Raw genomic sequence first — 22033 nt, 5'->3', positions numbered from 1 at the left:
AGCCAAAAATGTTAGAATTGTGTCGATGTCCCAATATTTATGGACGTGACTGTATATATATTTTAAAAAACTGTCTATTTGAGTTTCGGTTTTTGGCCAAGTGCATCCTGAATTTTTGGTTTTCGGCACCAGAATTCTCATTTCAGTGCACCACTAATTGCAACTGCGTGTTCAGCTGTTACATAGTTTGTGTAAATGTGTCATGAATAAGTCTACATCTGTTTCTCATTTGTATATTTTGGGATTCATTTTAACACCCAGATATTTTTTTCTGTTTTAGCATTGGTGGATTGAAGAGTAATGTGGATGAAGGGGAAGCAGATCCTGAAGAAATCCCAGAAGATACCAGTCTGGTGACTTTGGGGTATGATTATAACAGTAAATCTTATATGATATGGATGAATAATGTTCTTTTCATTGTGAATCTGTTATGCATAAAAGGACAAGTGGTTAACATGCATCATAGACCTAACATAACAATAAGGGTTAGTGAAGGAACAGTATTTTGTCTTTATTTAGCTATATATTTAACATCAGTGGCTTTCAATTATTGTGTTTTTTTTACCAGTAGTATAAAGATGTTTATATATAAGGCTGTTTGCTATGTATCCATTCATTCTATATGTGTGTAGATCTGCAGAGGGTGGTGAAGACCATACAGAGGGATGGTGTATGGCCGAGAAGGTCTTTTTACCTGTGTATGGGAACTCTACGTCATCCTGCTGTTGTGTTAGAGTGGACCTAGCACTGCTTTTTGACATATTGGTGAACATGAATGCATAGCTGTATGGTGATATTATGTATGTTAAGTATTTTGTACATCTGCCTCCATTATGCTGCTGTGGCAGTGCATACAGGCACAGCAACTTGGTGCTCTCCAAAACAGGCAACTAAAACACGTATTTGTTGTGGACATGTGGAATTGCATCTCACAGTTGGAGTCCACTGGAATTATTACCATCTGACCGGAGAAGCAACGAAAGGCATTTAGATATGGAAAGCAAAAGCAGGGTAAGAGAGCCTATATGCAGGGCTAAATGTTTATCCACAAAGGCCAGCTTTGCTGAGTCTTCCCCCCAGTCACTTGCCAAAAACATCGACTATCTCAGGCTGAGAATTTATATACACAAAATTAACAGCTATGTGATGGTAATTAAAGAGACTTGGCTGGACAGCTTCATTCCTGATGTGGCTATCATGTTAGCAGGCTGCTACGTCTACCTAGCAGACAGGACTACAGACTTCAGTAAGTCCAAATGTGGAGAAGCCTGTAAGTATACAATGACTGGTGCAGAGCTATTAGGAATTGAGGCATGCTGGACATGAAACACCTAATAGTGAAATGTTTTTTTTTTTTTACTATGGTCATAATCGCTTTTGTGTACAGTATATCGTGTAGGTGACAATGTACATATACAACGATGAGCCATAACAGTATGACCACCCACCATGACCTGTTGAGGCATGAAATTCAATAGACCTCTGAAGGTATGCCTTCTGGCACTAAGCTGTCGGTAGCAGATCCTTTAGGTACTATAAGTTGCAAGGTGCGGCCTCCATGGATCTGACTTGTGTTTTTGCACATCCCACAGATGCTCAATTGGATTGAGATTTGGAGAATTTGAAGTCAATACCTAAAACTCATTGTTGTGTTTCTCAAACACATTCTTGGTTCATTCTGGCCACCTTTTTCCATTGCTCCATGGTCCAGTTCTGATACTCACATTGTAGGCCTTTTTGGCTGTGACATGAGTTAGCATGGGCACGCTGCAGCCCCATATGCAACAAACTGAGATGTACTGTGTCTTCTGCCACCTTACTGGAACCAGCAGTAACTCTCAGCAATTTGAGCTACAGTAGATTTTCCATTGTATCAGATTCACACCCCACTTGCATCATTGAACTTTGGCTGCCCATGACCATGTAGATGGTTTGTCATTTTTCCTTCCTGACCACTGCAGACTGGGAAGATCCCACAAGAGCTGCAGTTTTGGAGATACCCTGACCCAGTCATCTAGCTATTACAATGTGGCCCTTGTTAACCTGTTGGCACTGATGGTACGCAAATATGTGGCCCCTCGACGGCTGGCCCTTATCGCCGTGGCCGCATATTTGTGTGCCAAAAGTAAGCAAACGTGCCGAGAGCTCATGCCCCGTGTGCACATTTACCGGCACCTCATCGCCCTACTTGCAGTTGGGACCTTTCCGATCATGTGACCGCTGTGACAACCAAACATGAACCTAAACCCTGCCCTACCTCCCATTGTCACAAACCCCTTAAAGGGCTAGGAGGCGCCAAGAAGTTAAAGTTGCTCAAACCCTTTTTCTGTTTTTTTTTTTTTTTTTTTTCTTCTCCTGTCAGCACAAACTTCCAGGTGCCATTGTAATGAGACAATCAGTGTTATTCGCTTTACCTGTCAGTGGTCATATTGTTTTGGCTGATTGGTGTGTCAAAATAGTTAACCACATCAGCTCTAGATTTACTCCCCTTCATGACCAGGCCATTTTGTGCTTTACGGTGCTGCGTTACGTTAACTGACAATTTCACAGTCAGGCAGGGCGGTTTTGATATGGTTTTACACACACACAATGCCTGCATTTACATGCACATGAACTTTAATGGCATCCCAGTCTTAGTCCGTAGGGTTTTATATTGAGTTGGCCCGCCCTTAATAGCTATAAAAACTTCAACTCTTCTGGGAAGACTGTTCACAAGGTTTAGGAGTGTGTCTATGGGAGTGTTTGACCAATCTTCCAGAAGTGCATTTGTGAGGTTAGGCACTGATGTCGGACAAGAAGGCGCCTGGCTCACAGTCTCTGCTCTAATTCATCCCAAAGGTGTTCTATCAGGTTGAAGTGCAGATCAGTCAAGTTCCTCCACCCCAAACTTGCTCATCCATGTCTTTATGGACCTTGCTTTGTGCACTGGTTCACAGTCATATTGGAACAGGAAGGGGCCATCCCCAAACTGTTCTCACAAAGTTGGGAGCATGAAATTGTTGGAGTTTTGTGTGGAATGTGTCAGATTTGGCTTTCTGTTTCTCCACTTTTTTTGTGATGCCAATACAAATAAAAGAAATAAACATGAGAATGCCGAAACATTTGTAATTGCAACAATTTTCTGGCTGAAGTGGTGTATTATCAGACAGATGCAGGGGTGACAATATTTTTGGCCATGGCTGTACTTTTTTTTTTTTTTTTATGCATAAATACTGTGTGCATGAAAAATGCATGTGCAGCTAAATTGTTCATATTATAAATTAACAGAAGAGGGTACCACCATCTAAATGTAGACAATATAATCAATCAAATCTAAAAAGCATAATTTTATAACAACTTAATGAACTCACTGCACTGTGAGAGAGGTAGGCATATCTGTCATGTCACATATAGAGTCCTAGAAGTGTTTGTGATGTGCAGAGTTCAGCAGGAAGATGGCTTACGTATGCATTGCTGCGCTGGGAAGCTGCTAGTTTTGGCGACTGTCACAGAGCTAGGCTGGAAAGCAAACTATTGCAGGTGCGACTGGGGGCTTCCGAACACAGCTTTGGTCGGACTCAGCTCCACTTGGCTGGTGATGTCAGGAAATCATCAATGTATAGTACCACTGGACTGGTGTAAGGCCATTGTGGTGTCAATATTTAAAAAGGGGTCAAAATCTTTACTAAGTAATTACAGACCTGTTAGTTTAACTTCTATAGTTGGGAAGATACTGGAGAGTTTAATAAAACACCACATAGATGAGTTCTTGCTGGAAAAAAATATTTTAAGCAACAGACAGCATGGATTCATGAAAGACAGAAGCTGGCAAACAAATCTGATTTCTTTTTATGAGGAGGTGTGCAAAACCTTGGACAGAGAGGTGGCTGTGAATGTACCATGTGGGCTCATATATATTTGCAGATCATAGTGTTAATATGGCCAAAACTCCTTCTGAGAAACCATTAAATATTGGTTTGATCCGATCTCCTTCCACCTTAAATACATCCTTCTTCCATCTTAACATTTTCATTTAGCTTGACAAAAGGGTGTTCCCAGCTCTGAAGTGTGTAGCCATGCCAACTGCCGACATCCTGAGTACTGCTGAGTGGATCAAAGTCCGGCCAAAGCTGTGTTAAGAAGCTGCTAGGTGCATCTGCAATAGCTTGCATTTCAGCCTGGCTCTGTGACAGCCGTCAACACCAGCAGCTTCCCAGTGCAGCTCTGCATCCACCAACAGTCTCTCTACTAATCTTTGCACATCACGGCCGCTTCCAGAACTCTATATGTGACATGACAGATGTTCCCAGTGCGCTGAGTGCATTAAGCTTTTATACAATTATGCTGTAATAAATTGTCTACGCTTGGTGGTGCCCTCTTCTGTTTATTTTTATTATGTGCATTAGGTTGACCTAGGACCTGGATTAGAGGAGCTGCAACCGTCCATAGTTGCTTATTAGTGACTTTTTGAACTTTAATCACCTTTAAGCCCTTCTTTATTCATCTACCGGCCCATTTCCCCTTATTGTCTTCATCTGTTAGTTCAATATTGCACCATAGTTTTCAATAATTTTGTTTATAAATTGTTCTGCCTGCAGAATGTTGTTATGAATACAGTCAGTATTCTGTGTTGATTAGTGTTTTCATGTAATGGGTTCAGTTGTAAGCCAATCGATGGTGAGGATGTATATATGTGAATACTGCAAAATGAACAAGCTATTGATAATAGTACTCATAATTGTATTTTTTACCAGAGTTCGGAAGAAGGCAGTGGAAAGACGTAAAGAATTAATAATTGACAGAGCATGCAGGATGGAGACTTTCTTGTATGAAATGGTGAGTTATTTGTAAAGTGGTTTACTTTTATTATTTTATTCGCTTTAACCACTTGCCTACCTGGCACTTTTACCCCCTTCCTGCCCAGGCCAATTTTCAGCTTTCAGCCCTTTGAATGACAATTGCGCAGTCATGATTTAGATATGGACCTAATCGTCCAGTGCTTATCTATTCCTGTCCTAATTTATGACGCTAGCTTTGAAATGTGCGCACATTGGAAGACACTCACGCTGACACACAAGTTCAGTCTATGAATACTTCTAGTTTATTATAATGAGAAAGTGAACTTATATATGCAGAATGATGCAAGAGTCATGTGACAACAGCATAAGCATTATATTAGTCTTTGATTGGTCATTTCCACACGAAAACAATCTCCGTCATGGTATAGGTGTGATCTTCTTCAGTCTTATCTCATAGAGAAGAAAAAACATTCCTTTGTTTCCCAAATCACACGGTGGGAGGGGGTCTGTTCCTGTGAGCAAATATTTCTTAAGCAAGGATTTCTTAAAGTACCACAAAGCCCAGCAGGCAGAAAATATTCACAAAACATATGTATTATAATATAAAAGTAAATATTTATAAAACTTATAGAAATAGCGTATATATATATATATTCAATAGGAAACGAAATAGGCATTTTACCAAATCCATCACAGTCCCCCCTTAAAATGACTATTTTACTCTGTCCCTATAAAGCCTAGCTCATCTGTCCTTATGTACCTTGGAACTCTTTTATGCTGTACGTTAGACGGGTGATGACTATTTCATCACCCCCCTTGCCACAGACTTTGTACATAAGGAAGTCAGATGCTATCCCTACAAAATTGTGAGATTACTATTGGCGGGGAGGGACCGTAACGGGGTATAAGGTTTTTCTTCATCTATCATGTGGAGATCCTCTTGCTCCTGGTTCAGGAAGGTAGGTGTTCTGTTGTCTACAGCTCTGCTCATCAATTTACTCACACATGGTATAACACAGCATACAACCAGGACCAGGAGAATCAGAATTATTAATACAGTTACTCCTATTTGGGCAAGTATCTTTTGCCACCCACTCATCCAACTGAAATATTGGTCCCACAAGTCTGTGATCCCTGAATTCTTTTTCAACTCAACTGACAGATCTTACAATTTCTTTATAGACAGAGTAATTTTACCATTCGAGCCAGTATTGTCAGGAATATATGTACAACATGTTCCGGTTCCTTCTATCATTTTACAGACACCTCATTTTTCTGCTAAAATCATGTCCAGAGCCATCCTATTCTGGAATGTCATGTAGGATGTAGGGGCTAGCTGGTCAACGATTCCTTGAAGGGCATCCCTGGTGTAATTCACAAACCTCTGTTGGTTGTAGTATATGTAATTTATCTAATCTACATTTTTATTAACAGCTATCATGGGAATCAGGGATTCGAAGTCTGCTTTACTTGGTCTCTGGCTTTAAATTTATTAGACACCCCCCTTGGGACTCCAATGGCATCTATATACACATGTGGGTCAAAACTACCAGAAGGAGCTTTTCGTTTCCTCCTATGGCCAGGCGTTGGGTCAGGGGTATTTTCTGCTAGAATGTGGAGAGGCATAATGGCCTTTGCCAGTCCAAATCCCTTCCAATCTTATTCTAATCTTTTGGTCCCCAGTAATCATCCATGACATATATGTATACCTGGTCACTGCTATCGGAACATGCTCGTTGTATCAAAATCATATAGATTATGGTCATAGCACCACATGGGATCTATACTACAGAAATCAAAGGTGTAAATAGCTACATGAGTGTTGGATGAGTTGTACCAAAATATAGTGGTGTCACCTATTTCGGTGATATCCACCTGTTGAGCCTCTGTCAGACTCATTTGAAAAAGGATATACAACATAGTTGTCATGGTGTAGATGACGCCTTTTCCTCAGGGGTTGGGACTTTCTTGCAGTGGGAGGCGTGTATCCAAGTGTTCTTCCTGGCCACCTTGTCAGAAGGGGCTGTGGTCAGCAGAACTTGGAATGGACCATCATATCTTGGCTCAAGGGAATGTTTCCTCATAAATGTCTTTACCAATACCCAATCTCCGGGTAATAGGCTGTGAGTTCCTGTATCTGACTCAGAATCTGGAATGGAGAAAACACTTGGACATGGATACGGGTTAATTCACGTAATAATACAGTCACATAATCAGTTAACACATCAAATTGTAATTGCAACTGTTGTGGAAAATAACAACCAAATCTGGGGGCTGAGCTAAACAAAATCTCATAAAGGGATAGGGAGTGTTCTCTCTTGGTGTGTATCTGACACTAAATAGGGCAATAAGCAGACTGTCTGGCCAACTCATGCCAGTCTCTTGGGCCATTTTTTAGCATTCTTTCTATTTTCCCACTACTTTGGGGGTGATAGGGGGTATGGAACGCCAGAGTGACTCCTAATGCCGCCCATATTCCTTTGGTTACTGAAGCTGTGAAGGCGGGGCCCTGGTCACTCTCTATCACCTCTGGAAGCCCATATCTGCCTACAACCTCAGTGAGGAGTTTCTTCACAGTTGTTTTAGCAGTCATATTAATTACAGCAAAGGTCTCTGGCCAACTGGAAAACATGTCCAACACCACTAGGGTGTACTCAACCACCCACTCTTTGGCATCTAGATATGATCAATTTGTATCCTTTGAAAAGGGTATAGGGGTTTGGCCAAGTGTTTCTGTGGTGTCTTCTCTGTGCGTCCCGGATTGCATTTTGCACAGATGGCACATGTTCTGCAAAAATTGTTAGTCAATGTGGTGATTCCAGGCGCTACATAGTACTTGTTGATGAGAGAGTTCATGAGGCTCTTTGACAGATGGGCTGCTCCGTGTGCCCACTGGACTACAGCTGGGAACATATTCTTGGGTAAACAAAGCCTCTTGTTGCACTCAAACAGACCGTCTTTGAAAATAGCTACTCTCCGTCTCCAGCTTTCTTTTTCTTCTGGACTTGCTGCTTCTTGGGGTTCCTTGAACTAGTTTCTGTCCACAGGCAAAGTCTGTAAGGTGAATATTGGTTCCCACTCTCCGGTCACCTCTCCTTCCATTTCTGGTGGTCCCATGGCTGCTCGTTTTGCCGCCAAATCTGCCAGATTATTGCCTTTGGCTTCTGAGGAGTTTAATTTCCCATGAACTTTTACCTTCAGAATAGCCACTTGAATGGGTAGAAGGAGTGCTTCCAGCAGTCGTCCAATGGCTGCTCCATGTCTTATGGACGTACCTGCCGCAGTCATAAATCCTCTTGCCTTCCATGTGGGTGCAAAGTCATGGGCCACCCCAAAGGCGTATCTGGAGTCTGTGTAGATATTGGCCCTTTTTCCTTCCGCCATCTGGCATGCTGTTGTGAGTGCTTGAAGTTCTGCTCCTTGTGCAGATATTGCTGGCGATACGGCTCTTGCCTGTAGGACTGTGTCTGCAGTAGTGACCGCAAATCCTGTATAATATTTGCCTCCTTCATCTGCATATCTGGAACCATCAACAAAGAAAGTGAAGTCTGGATCCTGCAGAGGTGTTTCACTCACTGTGGGGAGATGGAAGATTTCCATTTTCATCACTTCAAGACAATTATGAGGCTCAGTGGCTCCATCATCCTCTCCACTTTCTGCATTACCTTCATTACCCCCCTCAGCAATTGGGAGGAGAGCGGCCGGATTTAGGGTTTGGCAACATAGGAGAGTGACGTTATCAGGAAGTTGGAGGGAACACTGTAGTCTAAGATGCCTCGTTGTGGACAAATGTTTAGGTTGGACTTGGTTTAAAATGGCAGCAATGTCATGCGGCGCCAGAAGAACAAGTTCATGTCCCAGTACGATATCAGAGGTCTTATCCAGCAGAGCTGGAGCAGCGAAAACTGCACGCAGACATGACGGTGCTCCTCTAGCCACTGGGTCTAAACGGCATTAGTAGGAGCCTACAGGTCGTAGGCGGTCACCATGGGACTAGGCCAATACTCCTGTGCCATGGCCTTGGCGTTCAGACATGAACAGTTTGAAAAGTGTCTCGTAGTCTGGTAGAACCAGGGCTGGGGCTGAAGAAAGTAAGCGTTTTAGAGCCAAAAAGTTGGAGGCGGCCTCTTCGGACAGATGGAAGGGCTCAGACTTGAGAGCATCGTAGAGTGGTTGCATAAACCAAGAAACATCAGGAATCCATGACCTACAGTAGGATATGAGGCCAAGAAAGGCATGGAGTGGCTTCTGGCCTAAAGGGAGTGGCAAGTTCTGGATGGCCTTAACTCTTTCCTCCATAAGATGCCTTGTTCCATGTGAGAGGCAGTGGCCCAAGAATACGACTGTTGTAGAGCACCATTGCAACTTCGGTTTAGAGGCCTTACAGCCTTGGTGTGCCAAGTAACATAGTAAACTCTCTGAGGCTTCTTCAGCCGTGGGCAGGTCATCAGCACAGAGGAAAAGTCATCCACATATTGAAGAAGGACCACTGCCGAATGTTCCTTTTGCCACGTGCCCAGTATGGTGGTCATGGCTTTGGCAAACTGGCTCAGGGAATTTTGCGCCCCCTTGTGGCATAACTGCCCAGGTGTATTGCTGCCCCTCATGGATAAAAAAACGAAGAAGTATCTGCAGGGAAGATACACGGTGAAATATTTTGCTGTTGGAGGTACCCCTGTGAGTAAAGTGTGGGGATTTGGAACGATAGGTGTCTCTAAGACAGTGGCTTCATTCACTGCTCGGAGGTCCTGTACCATCCTGTACTTCTCTGGTTCTCCTTTGGGTGTCTTCTTTTCTTATCGGGAACAAAAGTGTATTACATGGAGAGGTACAAGGTATGAGTGCACCATTTGCCACAAGGGACTTGACCTACTTTGAAATGGCCTTGGATTGCGCTGGTTTCAGTGGGTACTGTGGTTTCCTGGGTAGGGGAGCTCCAGGCTTCAGTTCCACCATAATTAGGGGTACCTTTTAAACGTCCAATATCTTCGGGTCCTGTGGACCATAGACAAGTTGGGATTCTGCTCAGCACATCCGGTGCCACGTAGAATGTACCATTGACTTGTAAGACTGGACACACTGGGTAGAGGCGGCTCACTCAAGGCATTGGCCTTCCATTTGTCTAATTTGGTGTACCAATATGGCCGCCTCCAGGAAGTGTGCTGGGCAGGAAGGGACAAAGCAGGAGCAGCAAGATGGCTGCCATCAGGAAGTGTACTGGGCTGGGCAGGAAGGGACAAAGGTGCAGCAAGATGGCTGCCATCAGGAAGTGCACTGGGCAGGGCTGGGGTGGTGGGCATAAAGTAGGTGTTAGACAGAGGGCAGGGCTGTCCCTCCCCTCCTCCACCCCACATTCCAACATAGGGCGGTGGTTTAGCACACTTCCAATTACAATTTTATGATACACATACATTATACAATCGCCTTTTTCTTGAATTTCTTCCAACTATCCTTTATGCAACGCTTTTACAGTTTTTTTTTTTTTTTTTTTTTTTTAGCAAGCTTCTGTCACGTTCAGCAAACCTTTTTTCACATAACATTCCTCTCTGTTCCTACAATGATTTATGCCAGTCCTGACCTTCAGCTTACAAACTTTCACTACTTTAGATAACTTTTTAACTGCTTCACTTCCTTCACATCTCTTCACAATATGACATGCCAATAATCCTTTACAATATTTAACACATTAATGGTACACATAAACAGTTTTTTTTTTCCTGTAGCAATACCTGTTCTGTCCACTACGCTTTGTGGATAACTTTGGCTACATTATACCAAACTTCTTGCTGTCCTCAGCACATGTTTGTCAACTAAGACATCTTTCTTCTCTTTTTTTTTTTTTTTTCTTCGCCATTCTTTATCTTTGATTCCACATACTTTTCCTCTTCTCTCTCTGCAACCAGGTCACGTGCTAACATTCCTTTCTAGGGGTCTTATCAGCGTCTGACCCATCTCCTCCTGTCTCTGGTCCTTCCTAACAAATCTAAGACACTTCACAGGCTGCTGTCCAGACTTTCCTTAACCCTTAACATACCCCAACCTTCTGTTATGAATGGCAAACATTAGCTCACAGACACACATTTAGGACATAACATAGCAGTCTATCTTGGTGGGCTATGAGTACAGATCACTGAGTAACTCTTCCTAGCCCCAAAACATGGCTAGGGCACCCGCTGTCACACTAAAGTGAAGCATAACCGACACCTCCTCTGTTGTGGTCAACACACAAGGTTACCACACACCCAGAGAAATTATGTGTCAAAACCCTCAGTAGGTCCACTCCTCTTCCACCTCAAGACTGATACATAAAACCACACAACAGAGACCCAGATAACAGATAAGCACATGCAGGTATATTTAAATAAACTCCGGGCAAGCAAAGTTACCTGCCTTTAGTGACCTTTAGCAGCCGTACTAGGCACAGGTATGAATCAACAACAAAGACAGGATAAGCAATGGTAAGATAGCAAAATATATCTTGCCATGCTCCGAGAGGTGATCAATCTCCGGCCTGTCCAGTTTGACTGACAGCTAATGCCCTTTTCATGTCGGCTGGCTGCAGGTTCATGACCCGGAGTCCCAGGTTTCGGCACCAGCTGATTTAGATATGGACCTAATCGTCCAGTTCTTATCTATTCCTGTCCTAATTTATGACGCTAGCTTTGAAATGTGTGCACATTGGAAGACACTCACGCTGACACACAAGTTCAGTCTATGAATACTTCTAGTTTATTATAATGAGAACGTGAACTTATATATGCAGAATGATGCAAGAGTCATGTGACAACAGCATAAGCATTATATTAGTCTTTGATTGGTCATTTCCACACGAAAACAATCTCCGTTATGGTATAGGTGTGATCTTCTTCAGTCTTATCTCATAGAGAAGAAAAAACATTCCTTTGTTTCCCAAATCACACGGTGGGAGGGGGTCTGTTCCTGTGAGCAAATTTTTTTTAAGCAAGGATTTCTTAAAGTACCACAAAGCCCAGCAGGCAGAAAATATTCACACAACATATGTATTATAATATAAAAGTAAATATTTATAAAACTTATAGAAATAGCGTATATATATATTCAATAGGAAACGAAATAGGCATTTTACCAAATCCATCACAGTCATGCAACACTGTACCCAAACAAATTTTTATAATTTTTTAAAGACAGAGCTTTCTTTTGGTGGTATTTAATAACCACTGTTTTTTTTAGTTTTTGCTAAACAAACTAAAAAAGACTGAAAATTTTGGGGAAAAAAAAGTTTTTTTAAATTTTGTAAATTAGAAATGTTGTTGTTTACATACCATCAGCTGTGATTGGACACAGCAGATCACATGACAGAGCTGATATAATTGGTTCTTTACTCTGATCAGTGATGTGCTGTGTCCCTGGGACACAGCACACAGCCAATCGCCGCGCGCCCCTGGGGGCACGCATGCACAGTTACAGTGGGAGGGCGTCATGACATCCTCCTAGAACAAGAGAACCACCGCCCATCTGTCATTTCCTTATATGGCGGGTGGGAGGCCATGTAATCAAGGGGTACTAAGTCAATTTACCTAAGTGGTTTGGGGTCAAGATTTATTAATTTAATCACCACTGGTTTTTTTATTTTTTGCTATATAAATTTAAAAAAAATTGAAATTAAAGCATGTGTTTGTAATAAAATTTTTCCAAATAATATTTCTTCATAAATGTAGGCCAAAATGTATTCTTCTACATTTCTTTGGTAAAAAATACCCAAATCAGTGTATATTATTTAGTCTGTGTGAAAGGTATAGAGTCTACAAACTATGGTGTATATCTGTTTGAAAATTGATCAGTCCTGATGTACTGATTGTGTCTCATTTCATGAGGCCCTGAAGTGCCAGAACATTGCAAATACCCCCAAATAACCCCTTTTTGAAAAGTGGACAGTTTAAGGTATTTAGTAAGAGATCTTGATGTGTTCTGAAGTTTGTAATTGTTTGTCACGTTTTTTTTAAAATAAAGAATATAAATAAAATATTTTTTTCACAAAATTGGCATTTTAATAAGTCTCACAGCATAGGCATTCTTATAATTACACCCCAAAACACATTCTGTTATACCTCCCAAGTATTGGAATACTACAAGACCTTTACAGCCTAGATACATAGAGGGGCCCAAAATCCAAGGGGCACCTTTGGATTATCAAGGAGCATAAATTACGTAGTGCAGTGTCACCATAGTGGGAAAGTGACTGTGATTTTTTTTTTTTTTACTCTATGCTTGCTTATGGTAATGATCCAATAAAAGCAATTATTTTAACGGTCATGACTGATTGTTTACTATTGTGACTGCTGTGATTGGCTACAGTTATCACATGATACAGGGCCTCTGTGATTAGCCCTGTACCATGTGGATCACTGTGAGCAATCATAGAGTTCACAAAAGTAAGCAGGCTATCATGAATTAAAGCCATTTGTGCCAGTTTATAAACCTATTACAAGACAATTTTATGCTACAGTTTGTAAGGGCCCCGACTTGGAATGATGCTCTGCTGGATCTAATAATCTGAAACCTTGCAGAACTTAATACTAATGTACATATAAAAGAACATCTGAGAAGCAGTGACCATAATATGATTTCATTTAATGTTAGCTGTAAACAGCAAACCGATACTGGAAAGATAAAAACACTTTAAGAGAGCACATTTTTCCAAGGATGATGGCTACTCTTCAAGACTTAGATTGGAGGGAATATTGGCATCGAAAAACACAGAACAGAAATGGAAGTTCTTTAAAAAAACTGTGTGTGAGCACACTGCAAAATAGACTCCCTGGCCACTTTATTAGGTACACCTTGCTATTTTCAAGAAAATATCCCCCACACCATTACACCACCACTATCAGCCTGAATCGTTGATACAAGGCAGGATGGATCCATGCGTTCATGTTGTTTGTGCCAAATTCTGACCCTACCATCTGAATGTCGCAGCAACCAGTCTGCCGATTCTCCTCTGGCATCAACCAGGCATTTTCGTCCACACAACTGCTGCTCACTGGATATTTTATTTTTCGGACCATTCTCTGTAAACCTTAGAGATGGTTTTGCGTGAAAATCCAAGTTAATCAGCAGTTTTTTAAATACTCAGACAAGCACGTCTGGCACCAACAACCATGCCACGTTTAATGTCACTTAAATCCCCTTTCTTCCCCATTCTGATGCTCGGTTTGAACTTCAGCAAGTCGTCTTCACCATGTCTAGATGCCTAGAAGCGTTAAGTTGCTACCATGTGATTGGCTGATTAGCAATTTGTGTTACCAAGCAATTGAACAGGTATACCTAATAAAGTGGCCAGTGAGTGTATATTCCCATGAGCAATAAGTATAAAAGGCTACAAATAAAATCTCATGTCCAAAGTTAAAAAAACCTATAAATAATAAGAGAAGAGCTCTTAAAAAGTGTAAAAATGAAAGAACACTATCATTGTTTAAATGTTACAAACAATATAACAGAATATGTAAAAAGGAAATCAAGGACGCAAAAATTCAAAACTTATGACAGATTGCAAAAGAACGTAGAACAACCCCCCCCAAGTTTGCAATTATATTAATAGTAAAAAGGGTAGGTGTGAGCATGTAGGCTCTTTACGAAAAAAATTAGAGTGGGTGATTGGGGGCAAAGAGAAGGCAAATTTATTAAATACCTTCTTCAGCTCTGTATATACAAAGGTGCATTCGGGAGATCATGTCCATAATGAGGATGATATTGACACAGCCCCAAATGATCCATAATGGCTCAAAATTGATATGGTCCAAAAATATTTAGACAAATTCAGGTGAATAAAGCTCCTGGACCGGATGGCATATACCCACAGATGCTAAAACAATTGAGCTCTGTCATTTTAAAGCCATTGTTTCTAATATTTATAGACCCTTTAATGACTGGCATAGTACCAACAGATTGGCGTAAGGTCAATGCGGTGCCTATATTTAAAAGGGGGTCAAAGTTTTTACCAAGTAACTATAGACCTGTTAGTTTAACTATACTTTATAATCAGGAAGATACTGGAGAGTTTAAGAAAAGACCACATAGATGAGTCCTTGCAAAAAAAAAAATATTTATAAGTAACAGACATGGATTCATAAAAGACAGAAGTTTTCAAACAACTCTAATTTCTTTTTATGGGGAGGAAAGCAAAACCTTAGACAAAGGAGTGGCTGTAAACACAGTATACTTGGATGTTGTAAAAGCGTTTAACACAGTTCCCTACACACAGCTAATGTGTAAGGTAAAGTATACAGACTTGGAAAAATCAGTTTGTAAATGGATAGAATACTGGCTAAAAGACTGTGTTCGGAGAGTAGTGGTTAATGATTCACACTCTGAATAGTCTGTGGTTGTTAGTGGTATACCCCAAGGTTCAATGTTGGGATGCATACTTTTTAACCACTTGATGACCACCGCATAGATGTACCACTACAGGGTGGCCGCACGGTGCAAAATCACATAAATATACACGATTTTGCATTTCCGGGTAGGAGGTGTGTGCGCCACCCTACCCGCGCTACAGTTGGTTCTTGAGGATGTCAATCACCGTATCCCGGCCGGCTATTCCCGGCCAGGACTCGGTGATCGTCGGCGAAGCTGAGAGGGGAGAAATCTGTGTGTAAACAACACAGAGCCCTTTCCTGTCAGCATGGACGTGCACAGCAGAGAGATAGAAAGCAGCAGATCTTCTTAGTTAAACAGCACACACTTTTCACAGTAAAACACAAATAGCACACTATTAACCCTTTGATTGCCCACTGTCATTAGTACAGTGTCAGTGCTTTTTATTAGCACTGATCCCTCTATTCGTGTCACTGGAGATGCCAGTGGCAGTCAGTTCCCACCCAGTGTCAAAATGCCCGCCGCAGTCCCACTAAGTGGCTGATCGCCACCATTACTAGTATAAAAATTTAATTAAAATTCTAGTATATATACCGTTATTTCTAGACTCTCTAACTTTCACATAAACCAATCAATATACACGTATTGGGATTTTTTTTTTTTAGCAAAGACGTAGCAGAATACATTTTGTCCTAAATGTATGAAGAAATTAAATTTTTTTGGGGGGTATGTTTTATAGTAAAAAGTCAAAAATAGTTTTTTTTTTGTTTTTTTTTCTAAATTGTCAGTCTTTTTTTGTTTATAGTTTAAAAAAAAAAAAAAATGCAGAGGTGATCAAATAGAAAGAGAGCTCTTTTTGTGGGAAAAGAATTACATTCATTTAATTTATGTACAGCATTGCATGACCGTGCAATTGTCAACTAAAGTAATGCAGCTCCGTACCGCAAAAAAAGGCCTGGTCAGGAAGGTGGGTAAATCTTCTGGAGGGCAAATGGTTAATATATGTATAAATTATATAAGGTCTGGGATTAAAAGTACCATTTCAGTCTTTGCAGATGACACCAAGCTATGCAGTGGAATAACGTCCTCACAGGATATCTCCAATTTACAAGCCAACCTCAAAGCACTGTTTAATTGGGCAACTGTGTGGCAAATTAGGTTTATTATTGATAAATGTAAGGTTATGCACTTTGGTGCTAAATATATGCACACATCTTAAATACTAGGGGCAGTACAACTGGGGGTTTCAGTGGTGGAGAAGGATCTGGGTGTTCTGGTGTATCATTAGCTTAACCACTTGCCATCCTGAGGATTTCAACAGAAACACAAATTCATGCACTTCCTACTCCAATAGTCACTAAATACCCAAAATAGAAAAGCAAACCTTTCACCCTTGAAAGTATGTAAATAATATATAAACTTTTCTAATTAATCTCAATACTTCACCCAAAATACCAATAAATAAATAAGATAAATACAAAATAAAAAAAATAAGATAAATTCATAAATGTCCCTCAACTTAATAAATGTCCCATGTTTGGGACATTTATTAAGTTGTGGGACATCCTGAGGATTTACCCCCCCCTTAATGAACAGGCCTCTTTTTGCTATTCGGCGCTGCACTATTTCAACTGATAATTGCGCAGTCATGCAATGCTGTACCCAAACAAATGACAAAAACATTTTTTTTTACACAAAGTTGTCATTTAAATGATATATTTCTCACACAAGCCATGTGTATATGTGGAATTATACCCCAAAATACATTCTGCTGCTTCTACCGAGTATGGGGATACTACAAGTATGAGACTTTTTGGGAGCCTAGCCACATAAGTTTTAAAGTTAATTTGATTTTCTAAATTATTTTTACACTGTTCCTTTCATTTTTTTTTTTAATCACTTTTAATGCTATCACAGGGAATGCAAATATCCCCTATAACTTCAATGGGCATTGTCATATATTCTTTTTTGAGAAATCTGGGCTTTATCAGACTCTAGATATCTCCTCTGCACTTACGTTGTCTAATCTCACCAAGATCGGTGTGATCATATGCTTTCCCAATTTACAAATGCTGCGAAACTGAAGTGATGAAATGCTCGTAGCTTCCAATTTCTTAGACTATAAAGATGATGGGCATCATTCCGGTCTCCAGTCAGCTGTATGGTCATCTGGCAGAAATACCAGCTGCATTTTCAGATTCCCCCAAGGGACTGCCCGAGAAGGCCGTGGAAGGCAGTGGGGTAGGGGGGCATCTTCTCCCGCTGCTTGTAAAAGCAATCCTGCAGCTAATTAGCCACTAAGGTTTCTTTTCTATGAAAGCCGATCGCCAGCTGAAAAAAAACGATATCAGTTCGATGCCTGCAGCTGTAGGCATTATCCTGGTATTACTATTCAAAGTCCAGTGATGTACCAGTATGTCGCTGGTCCTTGTTGGATATATATGCTATGTTCTTTCTTTTTTTTTTTGTATGCAGTCTGTGGGCTGAATGAAAAAGAGAAGAAATCTCTGCCAGAAAAAGTGTGTGGTATGCTCACCATGACAATATACCGCCCTGCATCCACCCACTTCTAATGGTGGGTACACATTAGGTCTCACGGTGCCAAATGCGCCAATTCCAAGATTGCACAAATGTCTAAATAGTGGCAAGCTTGAATAAAAATTGGCCACATATAAGTGGTACCCCATGTGTGAAAAAAGGATGATACCATGTCCCAAACTATCTTGCCACTACTCCCCATGTAGTCTGGGCATCCAGGGGGGGGGGGGCTCCACGCGACTAACGTTTCTCTCATAAATCCGAAACTTATATGTGTAGCCTGTTTACCTCTCACGGGTCTTACACATCTTAACCCCATATCTGGCACGCTTGCTGGAGAGAAATTGTTTGAATGCAAGGCGGCCAGAAAAATTTATGAGGGACTCGTCAACGCAGATTTTTTGCTTTGAAGTATAGACATTAGCAAATTTTTGGTTAAGGTGATTTACTAGGGGCCAAATTTTGTGGAGCCTGTCACCCCAAGTACTACAGGCTGTATGGTCGTTGAAATGCATAAAACACATTATATTCTCATATCTATGCCTGACCATGGCAGCAGAGAACACGGGCATATGATGAATCGGGTCTGTGGACCAATACAACCGCAATAAATTTTTTTTTAGTAATGCCCATGTTGAGGGTTAGACCCAAAAAAATTGTAAATTTGGAAACCGTAATAGGTTTCCATGCGAATGGTCTGGCAAGGTTTGAATTTGGGTTGGCGGCGATAAATTGTCGTGCATATAAATTGCTTTGATCCACAATCAATGCATACAGATCATCCGTGAAAAACAGCTCCAAAAAATCAAGGGGAATAGTTAAATTTGCTGTTTCCACCTGATTTCCGGGTTGGGCAGTGAATGGGGGTGCTGATTCTGTGAACACTGTGGTTTTGTGTGCAATGTATCAAATGATAGTGACCCATTGACACTGCACTTGCTGGGGGAGAAGGGGGGTAAGCATAGTGGTAAAATGCAGGTGCTGGCAGTTGCCAGGGCTGATCCCGCTAACGCTGCATTTTTGGGGACACTATACTAATGTGAACGCTGGTATAGTGCTGATCTGATCAAAGATATTGATCTGTTCAGACACTATACTGGCAATGGAGGTTTATTGTGTATGAGCGTGTTCCTGGCAATCAATGGGTTAAATGTGATGACTGGTGTACTGATGGGTAATCTGACGCTATCTGGGAGGGGCATGAAAACTATGGGAGCGCAAATCACGTATATATATGTGATTTTGCACACCCATGCTGCCCTGTAGCAGTATTTCTGCTATAGGGTGGTCAGGAAGCAGTTACACAAGCGGTTTGCGTTACGGCGCTATGTTACTTTAACTGACAATTGCACAATCATGCTACGCTGCACCCAAATGAAATTTATGTCCTTTTTTTCCCCATAAATTGAGTTTTCTTTTGGTGGTATTTGATCGCCTGTGCGTTTTTTTTATTTTTTGCGCTATAAAAAAAAGTCCAGTAATTTTGAGAAGAAAAACAATATTTGGGAGTTTTTGCTCTAAAACATGTCCAGTAAAATAATTTAAAAATCAAATTGTCATAAATTTGGGCCAAAATTTATTCTGCGACATGTCTTTGCTAAAAAAAAAAAAAATCCCAATACATGTAAATTAATTGGTTTACGTGAAAGTTATAGAGTTTACAAATGGCGGTATAGATACTGGAATACTGGGGGGGGGGACTGACTTGGTGTCACTGACATCCCCAGTGACACCAATACAGTGATCAGTGCAAAAAATAAAAAGCACTGACACTGTACTAATAGCACTGGGGAGGAAGGGGTTAATATTTGGGGGCAATCAAAGGGTTAACTGTGTGTAGGGAGTGTTTTACTATGGGGTGAGGGGGAGGGGTGTGCTTCACTGTAAGCACACTGATCAAGATGGCTCTGCTCAGGACTTCTCGTTTTTTTTACAATTGACAGTTCTACTGAGTGCCTGGAATAGTTTCTGAGCTCTGACACATGGCCTTCAGGTTTCTGACAGAATCTGCAGGGTCGTGTGCAGACACTCTGTCCGCCCCTCCTCTCCTCTCACCCAATCACAGAACACTTTGTATTCTGTGAACCAATTTTCAAAATACAAAGCCTTCTGGCAATGGACACGGGATGGGTGGGCAGGCACACAGCAGCAGCATCTCACCTATCGTAGAATTGGGAGTGTAGCTGTAGCAGTTCTCCAGCGCACAGTAAAGCTGTCATTTGTAAATAAGAGAAGTCCACAAGATGGCATACACCTCGATGGACTTAACCCATTGTAAACAAGCTCTTTTTAAATTGTAAGGTATTTCCTGGAATTCTTCTTTAAGAATAAAAGTAAAAACAATATTTCTTTATCAGACATCCCAGGACACATGGTATCTTTCAATCCATTACGATAGGGTTATGCTGCCAACTTCGCATGACTGTAAAATGACAAAAAAAGACAGGAAAAGCCCTCCCAGGCAAAACCCCTGCCTGCTAGGCATAGCCTCAGCTTTTTGTTAGTGTATTAAGTGATGGTCATGTCTGTGCAATTGAAGCACAACATTTGTTCTTATTAACTAGTTTTTCCTCAAGATTCCATCTGGGATTAGGAGACTTATTCAGATCTGTTGTCTACAGCTCTCAATACCCAGGCCCCATATTGGACACACAAGGACAGCCTATACCGTTGGCGTTTGGCACTGGTGTTTGAGTAACGGAACCCTGTGCAATGATATATTGCCTTGTTGTATGGCAGAGTGCTATGTACCTGAAAGACTTTGAGGCATTGGCCTGCTGAGATGGATGAAGTTTATGGATTTTGGATCTAAAAGGGAGACATAGCACCCCCCTCCTCCTCCATTCTGTGTCTAGTGCTGGGCTGCGCGTGCACACACGATATGACTGGTGACATCACAAAGGGTTGGGGTCTGTTGGTGGCCACCATCTTGGACATCTTCCCACCTGTATGCAGGGGTATTACTTGGCCAACATTTCACATGTAATGGAGCGGCACAGGCACACTACAAGTCTCAGCCTGTATTTCTGGAGGGGAGGGGAAGTCAGTCAGTTCCATGTTCTGGCTTTTTCCACTTTTCTGGTCTTTTTCTCATCTGTTGTCGCTGGGCTGAATCACCAGCTCTCTGGAGTCCTCTCTGATTTGGACTGTCTTGTTTGCAAATGGAAATGCTCCCCTTCCCCTCTTCCCTCCTTGTTGACAAAGTAGGAGCCAGTCGAAGAAGAGGTGGAAAAGGAAGCACATTTTGTGGAACAAAGGGATGCGAGAAATTCTTCTTCTTACAAATCCCAGGGTTTGGTCTTATTTCAGACCCAAAGGCCTTTGTGGGTTTTCTCGCAGAAGTGGTTTAGACCAATTTGAAATGATTGCTTCGCAGTCTTCTGTCCAAAAAGTTACAGGACTGGGCTCACCCTGAAAAGGTGTTTGTTCTCCTAAAACAATTTGCTCAACAATATCCCATGGAAAGTAAGTTTACTAGAGGTTTGTCAGAGTCTAAAGGGTTGAACCTGTCATATGTTGAGAGATGGAGACCCAGACCATGGGGATACTGAATCAGGCAGATATTTGGAGGATTTTCACTCTTCCCTTAGTTTCTTGGTGGATGTCTTAAAGGGTTTTGTGACGGGAGTGACTTTTGGGGGTGAGGGGACCTCTGTATCCTCTTCTCAAATTCTTATGTTTAAGTGACCCTGTGCCTGTTAGGGTACAGGGTGTGTATTTGAATGTCTTTTCTGTATTGGTGTGTCGTCCTTTATTCTCAGTCACATGGCTGTCTATTGTCCTTTTGCCATGTGCTGCCCCATTGTTCTGTGTCTTGGTTGGATGGGGAGGGGTGAGGATATGTTTCCTGTAGCCCTCCCCACTGATGGGACGGGCTGATGATGTGTTTCCTGTTCCTGGTTGTGTTTCTCCGCCCTGTGTATATAACTTGTTGTGTGTGTAAAATAAAGTAGTTGACTTCCTGTTTTAAGAAGAGTTGGGTACTGTCTTATTTCCTGCATGATCAGAGGGTGTGGTCCGTGGATTTGTGTTCGGACAGGGAAGCTGCGGTGTAACGGAATATACCCAAGTGCGGTCTGGGGTCCGGTTCCGTTACATTGGTGGCAAGCGGTGGGATTGTGCTTCAAAGCTGTAAACACATCCAAACCACCACCGGGATTCAAGTGCAGGACAGGAGAGACAGATACTACCCGTATCTATGGAAACGGAGGTCTTATGGCGGATGCAGCAAGTGCTGGCGTATTTAGATGATCCTGTTTCTACATGGGATGAGCTTGGATGGAGGGACGCATCTGTCCAACAACTGGACGAGGGTGTGGAAGATGGAGCAGTCGGCTCATCCCTCCAATTACAGATCCCAGAAT

At 41.6% G+C, this 22033-nt stretch overlaps 1 protein-coding gene across 1 annotated transcript in view; it reads left to right on the top strand.

The window, feature by feature from the left end:
• The window catches only part of SNAPC3 (small nuclear RNA activating complex polypeptide 3), a 106178-nt gene that overhangs the window by 36762 nt on the left and 47383 nt on the right, over window positions 1-22033 (top strand). The window contains exons 2-3 of the mRNA XM_089678076.1: window positions 281-364; window positions 4734-4815. Coding sequence (XP_089534202.1) covers window positions 281-364; window positions 4734-4815 — 166 coding nt within the window. The remainder of the gene's footprint in view (window positions 1-280; window positions 365-4733; window positions 4816-22033) is intronic.

This window comes from Staurois parvus, unplaced genomic scaffold (genome assembly GCF_062004578.1).
Source record: "Staurois parvus isolate SC_StPar_1 unplaced genomic scaffold, SC_StPar_1.0 ptg000198l, whole genome shotgun sequence".
Taxonomy (NCBI): Eukaryota; Metazoa; Chordata; class Amphibia; order Anura; family Ranidae; genus Staurois; species Staurois parvus.
This window is presented reverse-complemented; position numbering and strand designations above follow the sequence as displayed.